At 43.1% G+C, this 27,334-nt stretch overlaps 1 protein-coding gene across 5 annotated transcripts; it reads right to left on the minus strand.

Annotated features, from left to right (window-relative positions):
• Window positions 1-3,600: 3,600 nt before the first annotated feature.
• Window positions 3,601-26,428, minus strand: LOC120424167 (AT-rich interactive domain-containing protein 4B). 5 transcript variants are annotated; one of them, XM_052709783.1, is made up of 6 exons: window positions 26,216-26,428; window positions 23,589-26,090; window positions 8,568-11,976; window positions 8,364-8,504; window positions 4,606-4,767; window positions 3,601-4,536 (listed from the first exon to the last, which is right to left on the minus strand). In XM_052709783.1, exons 1-6 carry the CDS (start codon window positions 26,219-26,221, stop codon window positions 4,334-4,336), a joined length of 6,423 nt encoding a protein of 2,140 aa, XP_052565743.1. In that variant the 5' UTR covers window positions 26,222-26,428; the 3' UTR covers window positions 3,601-4,333. The 5 variants fall into 5 exon arrangements, with proteins under 5 accessions (XP_052565743.1, XP_039444151.1, XP_052565742.1 ...); XM_039588217.2 differs by having other exon boundaries at window positions 4,606-4,764; window positions 23,484-26,090; XM_052709782.1 differs by having other exon boundaries at window positions 23,484-26,090.
• Between the last annotated feature and the right edge of the window lie 906 nt (window positions 26,429-27,334).

Here is a 27,334-nt window from a genome sequence, read left to right on the forward strand (position 1 = left end):
AGAATATTTTATAGTGATGATCAAATTTCTTCGAAAATGATCAACGGCTTCACCTTAACAAAAACTTTGAACAAAATTACAATGGCTCAAACAGAAAATGCAAAAATCAGAATCAAAAGAAAATTGTTTCGAAGTTAACATTAAAACAACAAACAAAATAAAAAAATGTCTAAAAAAAAGGTAAAAAAAGGTAAAAAAAATCTGAAATTTAGAACTTTAAGAATTAAAAAATTAAAAATTTCAAAGGCATTGAAATAAACAAAAAAAAAATCGGAAAAATTGATATAAAAATTACATTTAAGGATTTTGAGGCACAGAAACTTAACAAATCTCAAATTTTGAGTTCGTTTTTTTCAGTATTTCAGGAATCAATTTTTTTATTAAAAAAATCAGAGTTTCCAAAACCTAGAAAGTTAAAACATAAACAAATTAAATAAATTTCTGGAGTTTCTGTTTTTGTATTTTTTTCTCAGTGGAAACTAAAGTGCAATCAGCTGAAACGCATTCCTCTGCGTTTAAAATCATGTTTAGCACGTTTCGGTGGATTTACAAATCTTTTTGATTTTTGAATATTTTTGATGCCGATGTTTCGATGTGCAAAAAGGGTTTTTTTGCAATTCCGTCGTGAAACTACTTACTTTTCCTGTCATTCTTGAACGACGAAAACGCCTACTTTTCTGTACCAAAAATAACAGAATCGAATAGCAACACTTTTCAAAATAAATGCTGAAAAGTTCTACTTTTCAGCACTCAAATGGATGCTGAAAAGTTGAACTTTTCAGCACTTGTTCCGAAAAGTAACACTTTTCAACATTTTTTTGATTTTAACGATTTATTGACAAAATACATGAAAATTTGACATAAAATTTCACTCAGTGTGTGTTTTTTGGAATTGCAAAAAATGTTGTATGGAACTCGTTGCAAAACTTGATTTTTTTAGCACTCTTCGTATTTATCCAACTCGGTGAACCTCGTTGGATAAATGTACGACTCGTGCTGAAAAAATCCTCTTTTTGCAACTTGTTGCATAAACTACTATTTTCGCATTTTTTTTTTGTTTTCGTGAAATCTTACATTTTTTTAAACTAATGATTGCAAAACAACAGAAAGTAAGTAAAAGTAAATCTTTTCCAGTTCTTGAGGGGAACAGGGACAGTTTATTAATAAACCCAATGTTAACATGTTAAGGTTAATGTTAACATTCCATAGGTTGTCTTCCTAAGGTATCTTGATAAGGTCCAGTTTGTGACGATATACTTTACTTAGCAATCGAATCCAGAAGGAAAAAAATCACCAGTTGTGTTGGTCCGATCCGGGATTTGAACCCCGATCTACCGCTTACGAAGCTGAAGCGTTACCACGAGGCTCGGTCTCAAAACAACTGAACTAGTTTAAAATCCATTTTAAAACACTTTTTTCATGACCCCCCCCCCCCCCTACTCCTACTCCTCCTGCCTTGCCTCAGCTAGAGCCGAGGTACGAAAATTTTGAATCTTTTTTTACACTCACTTTGTTTGACACTTTTTTAGTTGGTTGGTCAAAGTCAAATTAAAAAGTGGCGACTGTCACTCTTTACACGGCGCTCACGCGCACTATCAAAACAAACGTTTGGTAGTGTGTGTAAACTCCGCGTAAAAGGGGTGTCAAACTAAAAAGTGACCCCGTTCGTTTGACAACAGTTGGTGTCAAACAATCGGGGTTTGAGTGTATTCAAGAATTTTGGGGCTGAGAAACTAAAAAAACTAATATCAGAATTCGTTTTTTTTATTTCAAGGTGTCCAACACCTAAAAAGTTATTTTTTATTCCAATTTCGATTTTTGTGTGTTTTGAATCCCTTTTGACTCAAGGCGGTTTCAAAAACAACCAAAAAGAAAAATTTAAAAAAAATGATCTTTTTTTAACACATTTTTGCCTTCCTCACCTCACTGAGGCAAGGCTATAAAATCACTCGAAAATTGAACTTCTTAAATATACCTTCTAGATATACCTTCACGTATACCTATCGACTCAGAATCAAATTCTGAACAAATGTCTGTGGGGATGTGTGTAGACATGATTTTTTTCACACGATTTTCTCAGAACTGGCTGAACCGATTTTGGCCGGGTCAGCCTTATTCGATTCGTTTTGGGGTCCCATAAGACCCTATTAAAATTTATTCTGTTTAGTAAAGTATTTAAAAAGTTATGCTAAGAAAAAGATTTTTGTATCTACAAAAAAAGGGTGATTTTTTGCATAACCTCAAAGGGTCGGGTCTTTTTGTTTACGTGCGAGAGTCGCGCCAGATGCGAAACGCCCGGTTGCCACATTGCTTTAAATGAGAGTCTGCATGTTTCTGGAAAAGTCTGTATCAGGTATATATTATTTCATAAACTTATTTTCAGTATTACTTTGTAAATGTGAGGAAGGCACCAACCACCCAATGGTGGATTAAGAAACGTTTTTTATTAAAAAATTATGCAACCATAAATTTTGAAATTCCGAATTTAAGAATCCCAGGATTTAATACATAACTTGAACTGATTCTGTTTTGTTTTGAAAAATGTGAAAAAAAGCAAAAAAATATATTTTTTTTCAAAAACTAAAAACCATAAAAATAAAAAATTAAATAATATTTCAGGAAATATGCTTTATTTAAAAAATTTAAAAATTTCGAATTAAAGAATCCTAGGATTAAATACTTAACTTGAACTGATTCTGTTTTGTTTTGAAAAATGTGAAAAAGAAGCAAAAAAATACAGGAAGCAGTAAATATTTTTTTTTTTTCAAAAACTTAAAATCATAAAAAAAATTAATAAAATTTCAGGAAATATGTTTTATTTTAAATATTTCAGAAATTTTAAAATTTCGAATTGAAGAATCCCAGGATTAAATACTAAACTTGAACTGATTCTGTTTTGTTTTGAAAAATGTGAAAAAAAGCAAAAAAACATTATTTTTTTCAAAAACTAAAAACTATAAAAATAAAAAAAATTAAATAATATTTCAGGAAATATGCTTTATTTCAAAAATTTAAAAATTTCGAATTTAAGAATCCTAGGATTAAATACTTAACTTGAATTGATTCTGTTTTGTTTTGAAAAAATGTGAAAAAGAAGCAAAAAAATAAATACTGGAAACAGTAAATTATTTTTTTTTCAAAAACTAAAAACCATAAAAATAAAAAAATAAATAATAAATATTTCAGGAAATATGTTTTTTTTTTAAATATTTTTGGGTTCAGAAACATAAAAAACAAAACGCTTGATTGAATTGAGGAACCTAAAAAATCAAAACTGAAAAAAGAATTTAAAAAATGTATGTTTAGTAAGACGGTTTTTCAAGTGAAAATATAAAAAATGGTATGCAATCAAAATTTTTAAATTGTGTTTGTAAAATTAGGTTGTTGGCAAATAAAAATCCGAAAAGATGGATATTAGATGGCGACAAAATCGTTTTTTTTTGCGCATAAAAACTTCATTCCAACGCAACGTGTCTCCATCAAATGTGAACTCGTTTGTCCGGACAGCACACAATCATTTCTTTTGTGGCGACCCTCACTTTGCTTGTCCGCAAAATGGTCCAGGAACTGTTCTCTAAATAATAAAGATTAACTCAACCGTTTTTTTGAATACTTTTTTTTATTAGTAATGTTTAAATAGCCATCTCTGTGAGTGTGAGTGTATGAACTGATTTGCTTCTTCTTACATTTCTAAACACAATTTTTTAATGTAAACTGACAAAAGTTGTTGGATGAATCATGCAGCATGTTTGAATAATTTCTTCTACTTTGCTACCAAATTTTGTGATTGCTTCTCCTCATTACTACTGGTTATCTGTTTACTTTGCTGTATATTTTATATACAATTGTTAGTTCAGCTGAGCGTTCTACAATCGAAACTGCCTTTCTTATCTGCTGCTACGGGTGCTTTCACTTTGCTTCTTCGATGATGATTAAAATTGTTTTGACTTTCCTGATAGTTGCGCTTTCTCTATCTCTACACTGCTCTAGCTCATTTTAACGTCTACGTTTAAAATTGCATTTTTTAATGTTTGTTGATTCTTAATGCTAACTGAAATGAAAAACTCTAAAATCTAAACTAAATTTGTGTTTCATGATCGGTTGGCCAAAGAGGTGCTACTAAAATCTCTCCAACTCTGCTCGCCCAGAGCATCAACAGTACGCGTCTTTTGAATAAAAGTAAAAATTCAAACTAGACAAAAATAACTTACTATCTTTTCAAAACCCTTTTGAAAATCTCTAAACACAATCCTGCTCACCTTTCTGCTTGAGGTTCTTGTACAATTAGCTTAAACGTTAATCACTCGTAAAGTTACACGATTTGTTGTAATGTTCAAATGTTGGCCGCTCCGGCGGCAGCAGCTGCGGCGGCCGCCAGTTTGGCCTGCTTTTTGTTTTCGCGCTCGCGCCTTCGCAGCTTCTTCCGCCGCCGGTCGATGCTGGCCAGCTCGGCCTTGATGGCGTTGTACGTTTTGCGCAGCTCCTGGATCTTCTTCTTGAGGATCGCCACGCGCTGGGCGCTGTTGAGGGCGGGATCTGAAAACCGAGAACGGAACGGCAATTTAGTAAAACTTCCTTCAAGGAGAACTAAACCTAAAAACTCACCCAAATTGACCAAAAAGTTGTACTGACAGGGACGGCCCGATTTCCCCCCGGCAGGGGACGCCGCCGAGCTGGAACCGCCTCCGGCTCCGGACGTGTTGCCACCGGCCGAGGCGCCTCGCTGGAAGGCCATCGAGTCCGAGTTGTCCTCCGAGTCGGTGGCTGCTAGAGAAGGGGGAAGCAGCATGTCGTCGCAGTCGTCATCGGTGTCGGAGTAGTCGGAATCGTCGTCGTGGTTCCGGGGTGTTGTAGGAGTGGTTGCGGAAGCGTTGCGGTGAACCATGTAGATCGAACGGAACGAGGACCGACCGGTGCCGGTTTGGTGGGAGCGGAGATGCATCGTGACGAGAATAGAAACAGCACGAGTTAGATAGGATAGGAATTTGAGCACTGTGGCAAAGTTGTGCTTACTTTAAATTGATTTTTTACTAAATTTATACCTGTTTTTAGGTAGGAGCAAGACCAAATAGTTCTACCTTTTGATTTCTGTTGAAAACGTTTTTTTTTTCATAAATGCTACCAGAATTTATTTTCTAAAGTCACGATAATATCTTAAATATGACCAAAAATGATTTAAGTTATTTGGGAATCCATGATGACAATAAAAAAACATAAAAAACAATCCAAATTTCCTTAGAAATCCTCTTCTTCTAAGCTTTGGAAATCCGATTTAGACTATATTTTATTTAATAAAAAACTCTAACTAGGCTATTCGAATAAGTATAAGGGTCCTCACCATTCAAGTTAAGCTTTGATATAACTTGAATTTTTATTGACTTATTTTTTAATCAACAAATTTATTTTGAATTTTAAAGATTTACATTTTTTAATACACTCCAGACTCGATTTCCCGAGGACATTGGAAAAATTTCACTTTGAATAATCGAAAAACTAAAAAAATGTTTTTTCGTTGTCTTATTTTCTATTGTTAAGCGTCAGTAGCACCTGAACAGCTCTAAAAAGACTTATTTTTTTTAATCCAAGATGGCGGTCATAATGGCGGTGATGAAGTACTGAAATTGCGTTTTTAAGGGGTAACATACATGTAAAAAACCTCAAAAATTAATATTTCCAATTATTTATCAAATCCTTTCAAAAGATGATTTCAAATCACTTCTGATAGTTTCAGGAAACCAAAAACTTTTGATTTTTTTTATATGAAAAACAGAAAAAATTTTTTTTTTGAAAATCGGTCTTCGTCATGCACACAGAATGAAAGCAAATAATCCTTTTTAAAAAAATACCTCCGGAAACGGTCAAGGAAAGTGTCATGAAAAAAATCTTTTTGATAATTTTGACCAATATTAACAAAATAGAAAATAAAATATTCAAAAATCTGATAAATAAAATTTAACTTCTAAAATACAAGCTCAAAAATAAACCAAAATCAAAAATTTTAATATCGAAAGTCTAAAAAATCAAAATATATGAACTTAAATACACCTTCCATCGGACGAGGAAGTAAAATGTCGATCCCGGCCTTGATTGTTAGGCCGTTAAGTCATTCCAAGTGTAGGAGTCGTCTCCATGCCATAAGTACAAACAACACACCAAACCAAGCCTACTCCGGTGGAACCGCTGGCGGCGGTTGGACTCGCAATCTAAAGGTCGTCAGTTCAAACACTGGGGTGGAAGGTTCCTTGGAGTAGAAAGAGGTTTGGGTGCTCTCCCCATTCAAGCCTTCGGACTCCTAGGTTCGAGCAGAAACTTGCAATAGAGACCACAAAAGACCCGGGGGTCGTTAATGTGGATGGTTTGATTTTTTCTTTGATTGAACTTAAAAACAGATTGTATTCCAAAATCCTCACTAAAATTTCAGTCCTAAAAAAAATCATTTCCGATATTGTAATTTTTTTTTTCTTTTCAATATTTCTAAATCTTTAACCTAAAATATTTAAGAATTTAACGGTGCACATGGTGCACATCAACCAGAGCTTTTGCACCCAGATTTTTAGTATTTCAAAACTACGGGTACTATCAAAATATTTTTTTATTCATCCCCTAAAGTACTGTCTAGGGGAACAGCATCTAATTCAAGCGTGCCTCTAATGTTGGCAGGTCAGAACTTTGGCATTCAATTAAAGCTAATTAAAAGCATTTTCAACTGAAATCAAATGATAAATAGCTCAATAAGAAGTGAGCAAGCAAGTTTCTATCAAAAGTTATGTAAAATTTGTTGTTTAAATAGTGAAAATCAGTCAATTGGATGGAGTTAGGAGCGAGCGCTTAACCTGCCAAACATACGAGAATTTCCCCTACAAAGTATTTTACAACAAAGTTTGATTAATTTTACATTCCCGTAATTGCAGGATTGGGTCTGTAAGTTTGACAATTTTGGAATAAGAAGACAACAACTTACTTCGTTGCTGTGCACCCTCAAGAATAAAAGAATTAAAGAATTTTAGAATTAAAGAATTAAAGAATTAAAGAATTAAAGAATTAAAGAATTAAAAAATTAAAGAACTTAAAGATTTAAGAATTTAAGAATTTAAGAACTTAAGAATTTAAGAATTTAAGAATTTAAGAATTAAAGAATTTAAGAATTAAAGAATTAAAGAATTAAAGAATTAAAAAATTAAAGAACTTAAGGATTTAAGAATTTAAGAACTTAAGAATTTAAGAATTTAAGAATTTGAGAATTTGAGAATTTAAGAATTTAAGAATTTAAGAATTTGAGAATTTAAGAATTTAAGAATTTAAGAATTTACGAATTTTAAAATTTAAGAATTTAAAAATTAAAAAAATTAAAAAATTAAGAACTAAAGAATTTAAAAGTTTTAGAATTTAAGAATTTCAGAATTTTAGAATTCTCATCTCTCAATTATTGTATATATCAAAATTTCCTTCGGATAATCGAGTCTGGAATGGATTTGTATTGTTGACTTTCTTCGTTCCTCATTTTTTGAATCACAGATTTTTTTAAATCCTGATTTTTATTTAATTCTTGAAATTTTTTGGAAAAAAAATAAACATATAAATATTATCATTTTACAGGGTGACCACTCAAATCCCATTTTTAAATTATCGATTTTTTCCGACTTTTAAAGTTCCTCAAATAATAGGCATTTATTTTTATCAGAAAAATGATTCCAAAAACTCTTTATGAATAAGTCAATACAACCATTGGACAGAATTAGAAAAAACTACTGACAGTTTTAGTAATAACTACTAAACAATAAATTCCTAAAAAATTCATTTCAAAAATTAAAGCATAGTTTTGATTCAGAGTAAAAACATAAATATTCAGTCTTGGAAAAATAACCGAAAGCTTAATGATACCTATAATTTCAGTGTTTATTTTTAAAATTGCCAATTATAAAGATTTTTTCAAACTTCAATTCAACTGCCAATGGAAAAGAAGATGACAAAAAGTTGAAGGCATCCAAATTTAAAATTGTATTCTTACGATTTCTCGACTCAAATGGCCGCCCTGATTTTAGAATTTATAAGATTTCAAAATATTGAAATACATAATTTTTATGCTCCTAAATTTTGGATTTTTTGAATTTTTAATATTCAAGTATTTTTTGAACTTTGAAATTTTAAAGTTTTGTAACTTGTAAAATTTGTAAAAAAAAAAGTCGATTTATAAAATGAGAGTTGTGTCACCCTAGCAACATTTAATTTAAAAAATAAATCAGAAATGTAAAAAATTGCAACATTCTTTAATTCTCCGATCCATTCGAAAATAAATGTTTAGACATTTGGAAATGGACAAAAAAAGATGTGTACACCGAAAATGCAGTGCCACGTGTACTTACCGTTGCTGGGCACGTTCCGGTGACCCCCACGCGAACCATAACCACCCCCTGAAGCAGCGGTTCGTCTCCGCTTGATGGTCGGCTCTTCGCTGGCCTTCCGTTGCCTCCTTCTTTTGGTGGGCGATGCGTCCGGCTCTTGATCTAAAGATAAAACTTCCCCCGTTAATTTTCAAGACACACATTTGCTAAGCTCGCAAAACTCACTCTCATCCTGGCTAACCGAGTCCCGCGGCGAGCTGGTCGGCGTATCGACGGTGTCCGCCGCCTTCCTCGCCGGATTCATCGTCGTGTCCGCCACCGGTTCCAGGTCCATCGGGACCGGCTTCAGATCGGACGCGGCGGCGGCGTTGGCTGCAATGTTCTGCGGCTGCAGGAACGAACTGCCCGTTTCCGCGTACACCTTGGTGGACTCTTTCTGGGCGGCGGCCGACGAGACGCCACAGACGGGGGCCGGCGATCCGGGGATGGTTTCTTCGCAGAGCAGGAGAGAGAGGGATTCGGTGCTGCCGGTGCTTGAGTCCGGTGCTTTTTTGTCTGCAGGTTCAGCGACAGCGGGTTGTGGGGTTGGGTTTGAAGGGGGAGGTTGGTTTTGTTGTTGTTGTTGCTGTTGGAGTTGTTCCTCGCGCCGAAGGCGCTCGAGTTCATTTTGGGCAAACGAGTCCTGTTGGTCTTTGAGCTTGAGATAGCCTTGGGAACCGATGCCGCGGCTAGCGGCCGTGTTCAGCTCGCTCTGGATGATGGTTTCGAGGATGCTGGCCGGTTTGGGCTTGGATTCGTCCTTGACGAGCTCGACCGGTGGGGGTTCCGTCTTGTAGACGAGCTTTTCCTTGCAGGCGACGGCGGCAACGGCCGCGGCGGACGCTGCCGAGTGCATGTCAACGTGCGAAATGTGCGGCTTCTCCTCGACTTCGACCTTGATGAGCTTTTCAAAGTCGGTTTGTTGGTTTGGGGTGGTGACGACGCTGGGGTGGTCCAGCGCTTCCGGATCTTCGATGACGAGGCGATGCTCGGAGTCGTTGCTGTCGGTGCTGTCCTCGTCGTGGTGGGTGAAGCGGGAGGATTCGGCCTGGACCAGGTTGGACGTTTCGAGCTTCTTGATTGATTCGGTGAGATCTTGGCTCTTGGTGCAGGTCGTCGGGGGAAGAATCTCCGGCTTGATGGCGGTGAAGGTGGACGGGATTTTGAGAAGTGGGGTCGCCACGACGGGGATCGTTTTGGACAGGTCAATCTCCTTCTTCAGGATGATGTTGGGTAGCTCGATTTTGGGTGGTTCTGTGAGGGGTAGCGGTTGCGGGAGGATTGTTTTAACGGGGATGATTGGAATGACCGCGGCAAAGTTGGTCGCTTCAAACTTGAGTGGCGCCGTGGGGATTGGAGTCACCGAGCTGGCGATTACGGGTTCGATGGACACCGATGGCGTGGGATGGTGCTTGTGAACCGGAGTTGGTATGATGTACTTGGGGAACTCCGTCTTGACGGTGCTTGCGTGACCAGCTTGCTGCTGTTGCTGTTGACTCAGCGCCTTCAGCACCTTGTCCGCAATCGACGGAGGCTTCTCGACCTTCGGTGCATCAAACTCAAAGTTCATGTCGTTGAAGTACTTTTTACAGTTCTCCAGCGTCGGTTCCTCCTTTACCTTCTCCTCCACCCGTAACGGACTCTTGATTGATTCGGTGCACTCCAGTCCCGTTGGGGACATCACCGGTGTGAAGATCCCCTTGGTCACGGTGGCCAGCTTGGCCGGTTCCGGTTTGACCTCTTCCTTTTCATCTCGATGCGGAGCCACGTTAAAGTTGGGCGACTTGCGCAGAACATCAAACGAATGTTCAATCTTGGTAGCTGACGCCGACGAAAATCCGGCAAAGTGCGGTGAAGACTTCTCCGGAGTCGTCGTCATCGTGCTGCTGAACGACGCTGCCGCACCTTCCAACTCGCTCAACAAGAGTTTCTCCTTTTCCGGATCGCGCTCCTTCTCGCGACGAACCAGCTTGAGCTTGTCCGTTTCCTTGATGGGTGAAGGTTTCTTAACCTTTTTGTCCACAAGGGCCAACGGGTCGGCTTTCCGCACGAGCGGTCCCTTCTTCAGCCCTACGACCTTCTTCTCCTCAACTAGCAACGCCGGAATCAACGAGCTGACCACCTCCGCCTGCGGCACATCCGAAACAAGCTTGCGCGGAGTGCCCGCACCCGTTACGGCGCTTCCCTTCGGTTCCAGGTCGAACTCGACGTCCTTGAACTCGTACACGTCGGTGATCTTGTCGTCCAGCTTGGCCGCACTCGACTCGAAGATCGACTTGATCGAGAGTGCCTCCTTGCTGAGCAGCTTGTTCTGGGCCGGCGTCAGCGTCGACGAGGACAGCTTCTTCTCCGTGGGAAGCAGCGTCGCCGATGAGCTGCTGGGAGCTAGCTTGCTCAACGGGATGACCTTTTCGACCTTCTTGTCGCCGGTCAGCTTCTTTTCGGCGCGCAGAGCCGCCAACGTGGTCGTACTGGTTGTGGTTGCGGGTGGCGGAGTTGGTGTGGCCACCGGGACAGGTACTGCGGGAGCGTTGACCGACGAAGCGGTTCCGGGGATTGTGGACGAAAGGGCGGCCGATACGGCCGTCGCCGTTGTGGCCGCAGCGATCGCCGACTTGTTGATCACGGTGGCCACGATCTCGTCCTGAACGTTGATCAGCTTTGTACTCTTCAGGGGTGGCGCGATCGTCGCTGGCGGTGGTTGAGCTGCAGGCAGCGGCGCAGCAGGAGTTGCCTTGACCGCTGGTCCCGAAGTGGAAGCGAATGCCGACGGATTTCCACGTTGTATCGGTTGCGGTTTCGGCTTGTCTTCGTGGAGTAGCTGAGATGGTTTGGAGATGACCGGTGCAACCTGGGCGACCTCCTTAACAACGGACGTAACAACTGCGCTAGAAGTCGACGGAGCACCACCTCCAACCGGAATCGGTGGCAGCGCGTCCAACGGTTCAGTTTCCCGAATGATCGTGCTGAACGCAAACTTGACCGCATCCTTCTCGGCGTTCGCCCGAATCGCCGCTTCCGTACCGTACGTCTTGAGAGGAGGCCTCACCGGCATCGACCCAGCTTTCTCCTCCACCGCCTTAACCACCTTCTCCGGAGGCTTCTCCTTCTCAACGGACTTCACCTCAACCACCTTAACCACGGTCGTACTCTTCACCACCGGACTCGTAATAACCGAAACGGTCGAACTAACCGTACTCGCTGCCACCACCGTCGTCGCCGACGTCACCGGCTCCAACACCGGCGCTTCCGGCGCCGTATCCTCCGAATCGACCATCGCCGTAATGGGCGAGCTGGAGAACGCCTTGTTCGACGACTGGGACGAGTCCTCCTCGCTGCACAGCGTTTCCGACTCGGTCGACTTGGCGTCGATGTCCTCCTCGATGTCGGCCGGTTCCTCCTTGAGCGTCGTCGTGGGTGAGCCGGAGGTGGAAACATCGTCGGCATCGACGGCTTTCTTCTCCGGTTGGTCCTTGCTCGGCGAGGACGAGGATGCCGTGGCGGTGACGCCTTCCGTGTTGGCCGTCGCAGTGCTGTCCGAGGCGGGCGAGGCCGGAGATTTGAGCTCCTTGAAGCCTTTGAGCTCGGACCGGATCTAGATTTGTGAAAGTTTTGTGAGAACAACGAAAGAAAAAACGGGGTTGAAGAAAAAAGAAAGAAATGGTTGGGAACCCCTGGTTAGTACGGATGGTTGTGGGCTTGTCGACGCGGTGGGTTGGAAAACAGTGCTGCGTTTATCGAACGAAACAAAAAGTGCAAACAATACGGGGTGCGCTGGTTTACAATGTTTTGTGACAGTGCAGATTTACTAAAAAAAACAACCAGTGCATGCTAACGAGTGGGTACTACGCAACAATAGAAGGAAAGCATTTACTCTTGTAGATTTGAATGAAACAACTGCTCAACGAACTGTGAAAAACATTGCCAGAATATTTGTTTGGTGAGAGTTGTGAAATGGATATTATTTGTATTTTTTTTTATTTGGCTCAAACTTTGTAGGGGCCATCCCTATGACCAAAGAAATAACTTTGTGTCATTGGACAGTGGGAAAATAAAGGCAAAAAACGGACTTAATTGATGCCAGCCAATGTGTCAATAATAGTGAGACATTTTTTGCTGTTTTTAATCTCATAAATCTCTTATCCATGTTTTTAAGCGAAGATGGCGTTCGAATGTTGAACGTTCGATGTGTCAAAATCGCGCAGTAGCACCAACATTAGAAAAAAAAATGTGGCTGTCATGCCATGGCACAATTTTTTTCGAAATATTGGTACCACTGCGTGAATTTGACATTTCGGGCGTTCACCGTTCGAACGCCATTTTCGCTTAAAAAGCTGGATAAGTGAAAAATTCAGAGAAATCGATTAGTGACAGTGGAAACCCGCAAAATGTACCTGAATCTCATTTCGATGGAGAAGACAAGTGAGAAGAAAAAGTTATATCAAAACATTTTAAATTTCAGCAATATATTTAAAACTAATAAAAACAACAACAAAAAAACGTAAGTAGGCCTTAAACGGACCTTACGCAAATTTTTCAAATAAAAAAAGTCTTGGTTGAAAGTTCTAATTGAACAGCATCAATTAAGTCCGTTTTTTGCCTCGATTTTTCCCACTGTGCATTGGTTCACCCATACAAGTTTCCATACAATTTTGGCAGCTGTCCATATAAAAATGGTCCGTAAATATTCGGAAATTTGTAAGTTTTAAATCAATTTTATGACCAAAGACACCGGTCTTCGACAAAGTTGTAGGTATTGTTGAGGACTATTCAGAAAAAAAATAGGTACACGGAAAAAAATTACGATTTCTTAATTAACTTTTTTTTTTACAAAAACTCAATTTCCCAAAATCCGTATTTTTTGATTTTCGAGATTTTTTGTATGTAGGAGACCAAAACTCGCAGAGCCATAGAGAAGTATGGTAAAAAATTCTGTAGCTGAGTTATGAATTTAAAAAAAAATTGATTTTTGGAAAAAATCAAAATTGTTACATAACAGTTTTTGATCATTTTTTGACAAAGAACTTTGTCCTAAGGGCACTGTCTACGGGTGTCAATCCAAAATTTCGCGAAGCGAAAGTGTAACGAAATTGTGTAGTCTTTAAAATGCTTATATCTTCCACCCCATTCAAGCAATCTGTATGTTCTACCCACCAAACCAAAGGGGATGTCTTAAAGTACAAGTTGACTACCTCATAAAGTTGATAAAACTTTGTTTAAGTACTCAAAAGTTAAGATGAAAATAAAAAATGAATGCAGGAAAAATTCCGGCTGCTGATTGGCTGAGAGCACTTAGCAAATTTTGCCTCCTCTCCTGTTTTCGTGGAACTGTCACGCGAGAATGTTGCACCACTGTTGCCACTTTTCATGCGAACTATTTAAGCTAACAGATAGCCTCAGAAAATTTCAGTGCCTTACGAGGTTTCGACAAAGGCGGATCCACGGTGGTAATTTTATTGCTTACACACACACACACACGCACACATTGAAAGACACAGTTTGTGCACTAAATTGGGAGGAATTCTGTTCTTATGAAGATTGTAAGGACGGTCACCGGACCAGAATGATTTGGGGCAATGGGCTTGGGACCACATTTATAGGATATTGGCCACACCCGGAGTGGCCAGTGCCCTGGGGAAGGTTCTACCGGGGGGACATTAATCGAACCATACGACTTGGGGCAATATGGGTATCAAAATTCATGGTTTTTGAAACTGGTAATGAAAATGGCCATTTTGACTGGATTGGCCACACCCGGAGTGGCCAGTGCCCTCGGGAAGGTTCTACCGGGGGGACATTAATCGAACCATACGACTTGGGGCAATATGGGTATCATAATTCATGGTTTTTGAAACTGGTAATGAAAATGGCCATTTTGACTGGATTGGCCACACCCGGAGTGGCCAGTGCCCTCGGGAAGGTTCTACCGGGGGGACATTAATCGAACCATACGACTTGGGGCAATATGGGTATCAAAATTCATGGTTTTTGAAACTGGTAATGAAAATGGCCATTTTGACTGGATTGGCCACACCCGGAGTGGCCAGTGCCCTCGGGAAGGTTCTACCGGGGGGACATTAATCGAACCATACGACTTGGGGCAATATGGGTATCATAATTCATGGTTTTTGAAACTGGTAATGAAAATGGCCATTTTGACTGGATTGGCCACACCCGGAGTGGCCAGTGCCCTCGGGAAGGTTCTACCGGGGGGACATTAATCGAACCATACGACTTGGGGCAATATGGGTATCATAATTCATGGTTTTTGAAACTGGTAATGAAAATGGCCATTTTGACTGGATTGGCCACACCCGGAGTGGCCAGTGCCCTCGGGAAGGTTCTACCGGGGGGACATTAATCGAACCATACGACTTGGGGCAATATGGGTATCATAATTCATGGTTTTTGAAACTGGTAATGAAAATGGCCATTTTGACTGGATTGGCCACACCCGGAGTGGCCAGTGCCCTCGGGAAGGTTCTACCGGGGGGACATTAATCGAACCATACGACTTGGGGCAATATGGGTATCAAAATTCATGGTTTTTGAAACTGGTAATGAAAATGGCCATTTTGACTGGATTGGCCACACCCGGAGTGGCCAGTGCCCTCGGGAAGGTTCTACCGGGGGGACATTAATCGAACCATACGACTTGGGGCAATATGGGTATCATAATTCATGGTTTTTGAAACTGGTAATGAAAATGGCCATTTTGACTGGATTGGCCACACCCGGAGTGGCCAGTGCCCTCGGGAAGGTTCTACCGGGGGGACATTAATCGAACCATACGACTTGGGGCAATATGGGTATCATAATTCATGGTTTTTGAAACTGGTAATGAAAATGGCCATTTTGACTGGATTGGCCACACCCGGAGTGGCCAGTGCCCTCGGGAAGGTTCTACCGGGGGGACATTAATCGAACCATACGACTTGGGGCAATATGGGTATCATAATTCATGGTTTTTGAAACTGGTAATGAAAATGGCCATTTTGACTGGATTGGCCACACCCGGAGTGGCCAGTGCCCTCGGGAAGGTTCTACCGGGGGGACATTAATCGAACCATACGACTTGGGGCAATATGGGTATCAAAATTCATGGTTTTTGAAACTGGTAATGAAAATGGCCATTTTGACTGGATTGGCCACACCCGGAGTGGCCAGTGCCCTCGGGAAGGTTCTACCGGGGGGACATTAATCGAACCATACGACTTGGGGCAATATGGGTATCAAAATTCATGGTTTTTGAAACTGGTAATGAAAATGGCCATTTTGACTGGATTGGCCACACCCGGAGTGGCCAGTGCCCTCGGGAAGGTTCTACCGGAGGGACATTAATCGAATCATACGAATTGGGGCAATATGGGTATCAAATTTCATGGTTTTTGAAACTGGTAATGAAAATGGCCATTTTGACTGGATTGGCCACACCCGGAGTGGTCAGTGCCCTCGGGAAGGTTCTACCGGGGGGACATTAATCGAACCATACGACTTGGGGCAATATGGGTATCAAAATTCATGGTTTTTGAAACTGGTAATGAAAATGGCCATTTTGACTGGATTGGCCACACCCGGAGTGGCCAGTGCCCTCGGGAAGGTTCTACCGGGGGGACATTAATCGAACCATACGACTTGGGGCAATATGGGTATCATAATTCATGGTTTTTGAAACTGGTAATGAAAATGGCCATTTTGACTGGATTGGCCACACCCGGAGTGGCCAGTGCCCTCGGGAAGGTTCTACCGGGGGGACATTAATCGAACCATACGACTTGGGGCAATATGGGTATCAAAATTCATGGTTTTTGAAACTGGTAATGAAAATGGCCATTTTGACTGGATTGGCCACACCCGGAGTGGCCAGTGCCCTCGGGAAGGTTCTACCGGGGGGACATTAATCGAACCATACGACTTGGGGCAATATGGGTATCATAATTCATGGTTTTTGAAACTGGTAATGAAAATGGCCATTTTGACTGGATTGGCCACACCCGGAGTGGCCAGTGCCCTCGGGAAGGTTCTACCGGGGGGACATTAATCGAACCATACGACTTGGGGCAATATGGGTATCATAATTCATGGTTTTTGAAACTGGTAATGAAAATGGCCATTTTGACTGGATTGGCCACACCCGGAGTGGCCAGTGCCCTCGGGAAGGTTCTACCGGGGGGACATTAATCGAACCATACGACTTGGGGCAATATGGGTATCATAATTCATGGTTTTTGAAACTGGTAATGAAAATGGCCATTTTGACTGGATTGGCCACACCCGGAGTGGCCAGTGCCCTCGGGAAGGTTCTACCGGGGGGACATTAATCGAACCATACGACTTGGGGCAATATGGGTATCAAAATTCATGGTTTTTGAAACTGGTAATGAAAATGGCCATTTTGACTGGATTGGCCACACCCGGAGTGGCCAGTGCCCTCGGGAAGGTTCTACCGGAGGGACATTAATCGAATCATACGAATTGGGGCAATATGGGTATCAAATTTCATGGTTTTTGAAACTGGTAATGAAAATGGCCATTTTGACTGGATTGGCCACACCCGGAGTGGTCAGTGCCCTCGGGAAGGTTCTACCGGGGGGACATTAATCGAATCATACGACTTGGGGCAATATGGGTATCAAAATTCATGGTTTTTGAAACTGGTAATGAAAATGGCCATTTTGACTGGATTGGCCACACCCGAAGTGGCCAGTGCCCTCGGGAAGGTTCTACCGGGGGGACATTAATCGAACCATACGACTTGGGGCAATATGGGTATCAAAATTCATGGTTTTTGAAACTGGTAATGAAAATGGCCATTTTGACTGGATTGGCCACACCCGGAGTGGCCAGTGCCCTCGGGAAGGTTCTACCGGGGGGACATTAATCGAACCATACGACTTGGGGCAATATGGGTATCAAAATTCATGGTTTTTGAAACTGGTAATGAAAATGGCCATTTTGACTGGATTGGCCACACCCGGAGTGGCCAGTGCCCTCGGGAAGGTTCTACCGGAGGGACATTAATCGAATCATACGAATTGGGGCAATATGGGTATCAAATTTCATGGTTTTTGAAACTGGTAATGAAAATGGCCATTTTGACTGGATTGGCCACACCCGGAGTGGTCAGTGCCCTCGGGAAGGTTCTACCGGGGGGACATTAATCGAACCATACGACTTGGGGCAATATGGGTATCAAAATTCATGGTTTTTGAAACTGGTAATGAAAATGGCCATTTTGACTGGATTGGCCACACCCGGAGTGGCCAGTGCCCTCGGGAAGGTTCTACCGGGGGGACATTAATCGAACCATACGACTTGGGGCAATATGGGTATCAAAATTCATGGTTTTTGAAACTGGTAATGAAAATGGCCATTTTGACTGGATTGGCCACACCCGAAGTGGCCAGTGCCCTCGGGAAGGTTCTACCGGGGGGACATTAATCGAACCATACGACTTGGGGCAATATGGGTATCAAAATTCATGGTTTTTGAAACTGGTAATGAAAATGGCCATTTTGACTGGATTGGCCACACCCGGAGTGGCCAGTGCCCTCGGGAAGGTTCTACCGGGGGGACATTAATCGAACCATACGACTTGGGGCAATATGGGTATCAAAATTCATGGTTTTTGAAACTGGTAATGAAAATGGCCATTTTGACTGGATTGGCCACACCCGGAGTGGCCAGTGCCCTCGGGAAGGTTCTACCGGGGGGACATTAATCGAACCATACGACTTGGGGCAATATGGGTATCAAAATTCATGGTTTTTGAAACTGGTAATGAAAATGGCCATTTTGACTGGATTGGCCACACCCGGAGTGGCCAGTGCCCTGGGGAAGGTTCTACCGGGGGGACATTAATCGAACCATACGACTTGGGGCAATATGGGTATCAAAATTCATGGTTTTTGAAACTGGTAATGAAAATGGCCATTTTGACTGGATTGGCCACACCCGGAGTGGCCAGTGCCCTCGGGAAGGTTCTACCGGGGGGACATTAATCGAACCATACGACTTGGGGCAATATGGGTATCATAATTCATGGTTTTTGAAACTGGTAATGAAAATGGCCATTTTGACTGGATTGGCCACACCCGGAGTGGCCAGTGCCCTCGGGAAGGTTCTACCGGGGGGACATTAATCGAACCATACGACTTGGGGCAATATGGGTATCAAAATTCATGGTTTTTGAAACTGGTAATGAAAATGGCCATTTTGACTGGATTGGCCACACCCGGAGTGGCCAGTGCCCTCGGGAAGGTTCTACCGGGGGGACATTAATCGAACCATACGACTTGGGGCAATATGGGTATCATAATTCATGGTTTTTGAAACTGGTAATGAAAATGGCCATTTTGACTGGATTGGCCACACCCGGAGTGGCCAGTGCTTTCGGGAAGGTTCTACCGGGGGGACATTAATCGAACCATACGACTTGGGGCAATATGGGTATCAAAATTCATGGTTTTTGAAACTGGTAATGAAAATGGCCATTTTGACTGGATTGGCCACACCCGGAGTGGCCAGTGCCCTCGGGAAGGTTCTACCGGGGGGACATTAATCGAACCATACGACTTGGGGCAATATGGGTATCAAAATTCATGGTTTTTGAAACTGGTAATGAAAATGGCCATTTTGACTGGATTGACCACACCCGGAGTGGCCAGTGCCCTCGGGAAGGTTCTACCGGGGGGACATTAATCGAACCATACGACTTGGGGCAATATGGGTATCAAAATTCATGGTTTTTGAAACTGGTAATGAAAATGGCCATTTTGACTGCATTGGCCACACCCGGAGTGGCCAGTGCCCTCGGGAAGGTTCTACCGAGGGGACATTAATCGAACCATACGACTTGGGGCAATATGGGTATCAAATTCATGGTTTTTGAAACTGGTAATGAAAATGGGCATTTTGACCGGATTGGCCACACCCGGAGTGGTCAGTGCCCTCGGGAAGGTTCTACCGGGGGGACATTAATCGAACCATACGACTTGGGGCAGTATGGGTATCAAAATTCATGGTTTTTGAAACTGGTAATGAAAATGGTCATTTTGACCGGATTGGCCACAACCGGAGTGGCCAGTGCCCTCGGGAAGGTTCTACCGGGGGGACATTAATCGAACCATACGACTTGGGGCAATATGGGTATCAAAATTCATGGTTTTTGAAACTGGTAATGAAAATGGCCATTTTGACTGGATTGACCACACCCGGAGTGGCCAGTGCCCTCGGGAAGGTTCTACCGGGGGGACATTAATCGAACCATACGACTTGGGGCAATATGGGTATCAAAATTCATGGTTTTTGAAACTGGTAATGAAAATGGCCATTTTGACTGCATTGGCCACACCCGGAGTGGCCAGTGCCCTCGGGAAGGTTCTACCGAGGGGACATTAATCGAACCATACGACTTGGGGCAATATGGGTATCAAATTCATGGTTTTTGAAACTGGTAATGAAAATGGGCATTTTGACCGGATTGGCCACACCCGGAGTGGTCAGTGCCCTCGGGAAGGTTCTACCGGGGGGACATTAATCGAACCATACGACTTGGGGCAATATGGGTATCAAAATTCATGGTTTTTGAAACTGGTAATGAAAATGGCCATTTTGACTGGATTGGCCACACCCGGAGTGGCCAGTGCCCTCGGGAAGGTTCTACCGGGGGGACATTAATCGAACCATACGACTTGTGGCAATATGGGTATCAAAATTCATGATTTTTGAAACTGGTAATGAAAATGGCCATTTTGACCGGATTGGCCACACCCGGAGTAGCCAGTGCCCTCGGGAAGGTTCTACCGGGGGGACATTAATCGAACCATACGACTTGGGGCAATATGGGTATCAAAATTCATGGTTTTTGAAACTGGTATTGAAAATGACAATTTTGACCGGATTGGCCACACTCGGAGTGGCCATTGCCTTTAAGAAAGGTCTTCCCGGGGGGACATTTACCGAACTATACGATTTGGGGTAATATGGGTATCAAAATTGCCCCAAGTCGTATGGTTCGATTAAAGTCCCCCCGATAGAACCTTCTTCAGGGCATTGGCCACTCCGGGTGTGGCCATTTTCATTACCAGTTTCAAAAACCATGAATTCTGATACCCATATTGCCCCAAGTCGTATGGTTCGATTTATGTCCCCCTGGTAGAACCTTCCCGAGGGCACTGGCTACTCCGGGTGTGGCCAATCCGGTCAAAATGGCCATTTTCATTACCAGTTTCAAAAATCATGAATTTTGATACCCATATTGCCACAAGTCGTATGGTTCGATTAATGTCCCCCCGGTAGAACCTTCCCGAGGGCACTGGCCACTCCGGGTGTGGCCAATCCAGTCAAAATGGCCATTTTCATTACCAGTTTCAAAAACCATGAATTTTGATACCCATATTGCCCCAAGTCGTATGGTTCGATTAATGTCCCCCCGGTAGAACCTTCCCCAGGGCACTGGCCACTCCGGGTGTGGCCAATATCCTATAAATGTGGTCCCAAGCCCATTGCCCCAAATCATTCTGGTCTGGTGACCGTCCTTACAATCTTCATAAGAACAGAATTCCTCCCAATTTAGTGCACAAACTGTGTCTTTCAATGTGTGCGTGTGTGTGTGTGTGTAAGCAATAAAATTACCACCGTGGATCCGCCTTTGTCGAAACCTCGTAAGGCACTGAAATTTTCTGAGGCTATCTGTTAGCTTAAATAGTTCGCATGAAAAGTGGCAACAGTGGTGCAACATTCTCGCGTGACAGTTCCACGAAAACCGGAGAGGAGGCAAAATTTGCTAAGTGCTCTCAGCCAATCAGCAGCCGGAATTTTTCCTGCATTCATTTTTTATTTTCATCTTAACTTTTGAGTACTTAAACAAAGTTTTATCAACTTTATGAGGTAGTCAACTTGTACTTTAAGACATCCCCTTTGGTTTGGTGGGTAGAACATACAGATTGCTTGAATGGGGTGGAAGATATAAGCATTTTAAAGACTACACAATTTCGTTACACTTTCGCTTCGCGAAATTTTGGATTGACACCCGTAGACAGTGCCCTTAGGACAAAGTTCTTTGTCAAAATGAAAAAAATCGTGAAATTTTGCGATCATTTCGAAAACAATATTTTAAATTTTGTTGAATCAAGAAAAACATGTCTAAAGGGCCAAACATTCAATATTACGCCCTTTTAAAATGTTAGTCTTGATTATTATTTTTTTAATATTGTAATAATTTTTAGATGTAGAATTTAAATCTTCATCGAAATGTACCGTTATAACATTTTGAAAAAGTGCATCGTTTTTTTTTTTTATAATTATAGCCTTCGGTTTCTGAGATATGGCCTTGCAAAGAATGAAAATTACCAAAAACTAGTTTTCTTAAGTTCTATCCCATTGACCCTCAATTTTCAATCGATGATATCTTGGAAAACGTTTATTATATTTTCAATGTTAAAAAGTGAAACTTAAGAGAAATTTTCTCAACTCCTTGAAAAAGATATTTTCAGATTTTTAAATTAAAATTTTAATTTAAAATTTGAAAAAAAATAAGAAGTTGAGAAGATCAAGATCTTTTTTTTGACTTGATCAACGTGTCAGAACAACAATGTCCAAAAAAGCAAATAGTACATAATTTTCTCAGCTTTTCCAATATATTTTATTCTTTGATAATTTAATTTAAAAATGGCTATATCTCAAAAAACGGTGCAATTCAGTAAATTTTACAATAGTACTTTTCTAATAATTTTTTGAGTGTTTTTGTGTGCATTCAAAACTTTCACACTTTTTTTTCGAAAGAATAAAAACGTCGGCCATACCCATATCTTATGTTTCCACAGCTGGTACTTTTCGTTAAACCAGCGATTCCACGTCAAACCAGCAGGATCCAGAGAAAAAATGCTCCGATTTAACATGGACCCATATTTTTTTCTTGTTTGGTGCTCCTATCCGAAATAGGGTGGTTCTAGTTTTCAAAAAATCCTGTTAATGGATATTCTCAATTTTCGGTTGTCACATAAAACAACCTCAAAAGCCGTAGAAAAATATTTTTAAGCTTTGAGAAACTTGGTAAAAACAACTTCAAATCAGCAAACAAAGTTTTCATTTCATCTGTAAGTGTACTGAGTTATGGTTTAAAAATGTCTTAGTACTTATGTATTAAAAGTCCATCTAATCTGTTTTCTTTATGATAATGATTTTGAATTTTGAGTTTAGCGATTTGTGGAAAACGAGTAAAATAATGTCCAGGGCATTTGTGGAAATACAATGTCCCATCCTAGAGGGTCCCGGAGCACCAACACTTCTTAGCATGGTGGCTTCGGCTTCCAACGATTTATTGCCGAAACAAACAGGAACAGGAACGTGAGCGGGGTATCCCCAAGTTTCTTCCTCCCTTGTAGATTCCGAAATGTATTGTGGTTTGAACATCCGTGCTCAAACTCAATCCACTTCAACGAATCAGCTTTGCGGTTAAATTTACGCAGTTGGCCTGGCCGTTTAGAAAAAAAGGATGTTGAAAGTAATCATCCCAAAATTCTACAGGAATAAAGGAATTGCGGTTTTTGCGAAAATCTTAAAAATCACAATTTTGCGGACCACCCCATTTCGGATAGAAACACCCTTATCGCTGAACAAAAAAAAAACGGGTCAAATTTTTGACCAAGAAATTTCTATATATGCCGCCAAATTGGAGCACTTTTGATTTGGATCCTGAACAAAAGAAAGGGAACGATTACTTGGGGTTTTCTTCACCCTAATTTGATTTTTTTCTTGACCGGTTCCTTCCGAGCTGCATATCAGCCTTAAGACTTAAACAACAAACAATCCGGTGAGCAGTGCTTGGAAGAAGAAAATAATACGGTGCAAAAAAAGTATTACCCAAAACTACTACAAAAAAAACTTCAACTCAAGTTACACAAATCAGCACTGTTTTCCCAGAGATAAAACCAAATAAAAAACAACGGAAGCAGACACAAATCGGAAATCAATAGAGAGTACAGTTACGAGAGCATTGTGTGTAGAGAGAACAATAGAGAAGAAAGAGGGAAGAGACAGAGTGTGTACAGAGTAGCTGGTGGTTAGAGAGATATTGAGGCGACAAACCCCGAAATTTACTTGGTTCAGATCGTAATCGCGACCCTTGGAGGCTCCGTTGCTAAACTCATCCGCCGAGATGGCCGCCGCCTCCGAAGACGAACCCGCCTCGGCCGTTGTACTTACTTTCGTGCTGCTCGAGCTGAGGCTGCTGCTCGACGAGGTGGACGACGACGACGAGGCCGAGCTGTTGGTGTTGGTGGGGCACTTTTTGATCGGCACCGAGTCCGAGTCCTCCGAGTCGTCGCTGGTGTTGTCGTCGGTGGCGATGGACAGCGACGAGATGTCGGTGTTGTTGGAGGTTCGGCGGCGCGAGGAAGAGTGCGGGTGACCGCCGCGCGTTACCGGCCGCCGGTGGTGACCGGGAGGGGCGGATGCTGGCGATTTGTTGCGCTGGGAGGACGATGCGGAGGTGCTTGGAGTGACGGGGTTTGAACCGGGGGTGGTGGTCGTTGTTGTGGTTGTGGTGGGGGTGGCGGTGATGTCACCCTTTGAGTTGCCTCGAATGCGCTTGGAGGCTTTCGGAGTGGTCGCGGGTGTTGTTGGGCCGGAGCTGCCCGGCGGTCCACTGCTGTTACGTTCGGATTTGCTCTTCTTGGTGTTTTTGCTGTTGGTGAGATTCTCCGCGATGCGTTCCTTGCGGACCCACTCGTCGTATCGTGTGTTCCAGCCGGTGTAGTGCACCAGGTAGATTGGGTTTCCCTCCTGCATGGCAATCTCGATGACCTTCGCCTCGTACGTGACCTTCTGCTCGTCGTAGTAAACCTTCAGCTTGTCACCGACCTCGATCGGGAAGTCTCCGCTTCGTTTCGTTTCCTTGGCATCGACTGCCACGTTGACACCGCCACTTGACCCTGGGCCACCTCCGGGACCACCGTCGGCCGAACTGTTGCTTACACCCCCGGAAGAACCCTTTCCACTGTCCTTTTCGTCCTTTTTCGAATCCGTTGAATCAGTCTCCTTCCGCTTTCGGCCACGTTTCTCACTTTCAACTGGCGCTTTTACTGGCGGTGGTGGTGGCGCTTGCTTCGGAGTCTTGGGCTCCTTCTTCACAGCAGGTTCTTCCTGCTTTTTTACGCTTTCCTTACTCTTTTCCTTTTCTTTTTCCTTCTCCTTCTCGCGCTCTTTTTCCTTCTCCTCAAACTTGTCCACGAGCGCTTTGACCTTGCCAACGCCAGCTCCGGACAGCTTTCGCTTGGTACTGGTGGCCGCCGCCGGTGGCGGTTGTTTGGCCGTGCTCGTTGGTGGCGTTTCGGCCGCACTCGATTCACTTCCAGACTCTTCAACGGCACTGCTGGAGGCAGCTTCCTGAGCGGCGGCAATGGCAGCCGATGTGGACGCCTTCGACGTGGATGGTTTGTCCTTTTCCGTTGTTTTGGGCGATTGTACGGAGCTGGCGCGCACCAGACTGCGTCCTTTGGTGCGGTTGGTACGCGGATGGGGGACCATCGTGCAGCCCAGCTTCCGGTTGAACTCTTCAAACGAGAAGAGGAACTTTTTGTAGGCCTGCTTGACGAGGTTCGTGATGCTGGCCGTGGCCGGTGAGAATCCTAGGCGTAGCGCGATCTGTTTCCACTGGTTCTGGCTGGTGACGCGGTTGTAACCGTTCAGCTTCTGGACCGCCCGGAACAGTCGGTACAGGTTGACGTCGCGGTTGATGATCGACGGAACCTTGTTCAGGGGCGTGCCGCGATCGTCCATAAACTTGTACAGCTGCGCCACAAAGTGGTCCTTCTCCTCGGTGGGCTCGTCGTCCGAGCTGTCCGTTTCCAGCTCCTGTTCCGAGTCCGAGCAGCTGCCTGCGTTTCCGAACAGGACCTCGCGGTCCCAATGCGGCGGAAGCGTGTCATTGTCCATAAAGTCGAGGGCGGCCGATACGGCGGCCGCTTCACTTTTGTTGGTGCTATCACGGGTAAAGTCCGAGGCTTCCTTCTTGGGGACGGTGTAGTAGCGGCCATCCTTGAACGACCGCACCAGGTATTCGTCCTTAATTCGAATGCGGACTTGATCCTGCGCCGTCGGAGCCACCACCAGCCCCGGAAACCAATTCTCCTTGGGATTCTTCTTCTTGTTATCGCTGGTCTCCACGCAGACGACCTTCCCAATGTGTTCCTCCTTGTCGCCGGCCACGTTCGACCGCGAGCTGGACGCCGGTTCATCATCCTCGTCCGAGCTATCGTCCTGCAGCAAATGGCGCGACCTTCGACCACGCCGTCCACCAATCACCGGATTCCCAAAGTGCTCCGGATGCGTCAGCGGAAGCTGGTCCAGCGTTTCACTCTCGTTAAAGTGGCGCCCACTCTTCAGACAGAGCGCACTCCGTCGCAGCGTCGTTATGTCCCCGTCGTCAAACACCACCGTGTACTGCGAGCAGTCCTGAATCTTGGTCAGCGTCGCTTCCACGTACTCCTTCCGCTCCGGATGCCGCACCTCAACCGAAGCGCCCACCCGCAACGCGCCCTTGATTTGCTCATCCGAGACGACGCCCGAGCCCAGGCCGGTCTGCTTGTACGCGACCTTGCACTTGATGTTCCGGACCACTTTGCGGACCTTGGCCTCGCAAAACGCCCCCTTGTATTTGGCGCTAACCTCCGTGCCAACAGTCAAATATGGGGGATCGTCCACTTGCTGCCGCCGGAACAACCCAAAAAATAAAAAACAAAAACAAAATTTAATTAGAACTACGCCACCGAAGCAGGCGCCGTGGGGCGACGGGGAAAAAAAGATGGCCAAACCCGAAACGCAAAACTCACCTGCATTTTCTGGAGGAAATAGCGCTCGAAACTGAGATTATCGCTGACAATCGCCACTGTTACGGATTAATTGGGGAGTTGCGGTGCACTTTGACGCCGTGTTTGGCCAGATTTCACAACATTTCCGGAACGAAATCCGGATTTCAACTTTAGAATCCTTTTGAAGCTTGTTTTTCGTTTGCGTCTTTTTTTTTTGCTTGCTTGACACCACACTGCACACTAATCGCGAATTACTCGTTTGAGATTGGAGTTGGGGCTGGCACTAGTTTGACGTTTGCGGGACAGTGATGGCAGATAAATGGGGAATGATGGGTGCAGACTTTTCTATTAAAATCTGTATTCAAATTAAATTTGAAGCTAAAACTCTGGGTGCAGAATAGTGGTTCGCAAAGCGGCCTCAATTTAGAACTGTCAAAGCGGAACCAATTTACTGTTCGCAAAATGCTACCAAGAAGTGGCAAGTATTGTGATCGATCTATAATTTATTTAGTTTTTTCATCACGTGGAAAACAAAAAAGGCCTCTTTTGGCCTCCCATCGTTCAGTCTACGAAGAAAAAAAAACGCGAAGCACTTAATTTTTCAGCAAAAACTTTAACAGCAATAGATCCAAAATGTTTCAAAACAATTAGTTTCAGCTGCAAAAAATATGTCACGCTTAAGCTTGAACATAGCCTTCTACGTTGTTTATGTTTACAGCTGTAGTGCAGTTGTATTAGTGGGGAGCTTTCGAAAATCACGTTACGCATTGTGTCTTTTCAGCACCCAGCTAAAACTGATGAGTATACCAAGAGTTTTTTTTTTTTTTTTAATAGTTCCTATATATTTAATTTATGTATTTTTAAAGTCCAGATGATTACTCTGAAAACTCTTGACATCGCGCGAAATGCCATCGAAGGCATCGGCTTCAGGCATGCCAGATTTTGAAGATTTTCGGGCACATCACAAAAACGCAAATGAGTTTAACTTAATGACAAAATAATATTTTACAAATCTGTTTTTGGCAAAAGAAGCTAAACATTGTTATCTTTTTCGTGAGTAATTCATTTATTTAAAAATCATCGAATAACATGGCAAAACAATACGTTTGAGCATTGAGCATGTGCTCGAAAATCTTCAAA

This window comes from Culex pipiens, chromosome 3 (assembly GCF_016801865.2).
Source record: "Culex pipiens pallens isolate TS chromosome 3, TS_CPP_V2, whole genome shotgun sequence".
In the NCBI taxonomy this organism is placed as follows: Eukaryota; Metazoa; Arthropoda; class Insecta; order Diptera; family Culicidae; genus Culex; species Culex pipiens.

What these genes read in the sequence shown, in the direction of transcription:
- LOC120424167 (XM_052709780.1), bottom strand. An exon ending in CCGGAACGTGCCCAGCAACG is followed by an intron (nt 4,768 to 8,363) that starts GTAAGTACACGT and finishes CCCCTTCTCTAG; the next exon opens with CAGCCACCGACTCGGAGGAC. An exon ending in CAACTTTTTGGTCAATTTGG is followed by an intron (nt 4,537 to 4,605) that starts GTGAGTTTTTAG and finishes CTCGGTTTTCAG; the next exon opens with ATCCCGCCCTCAACAGCGCC.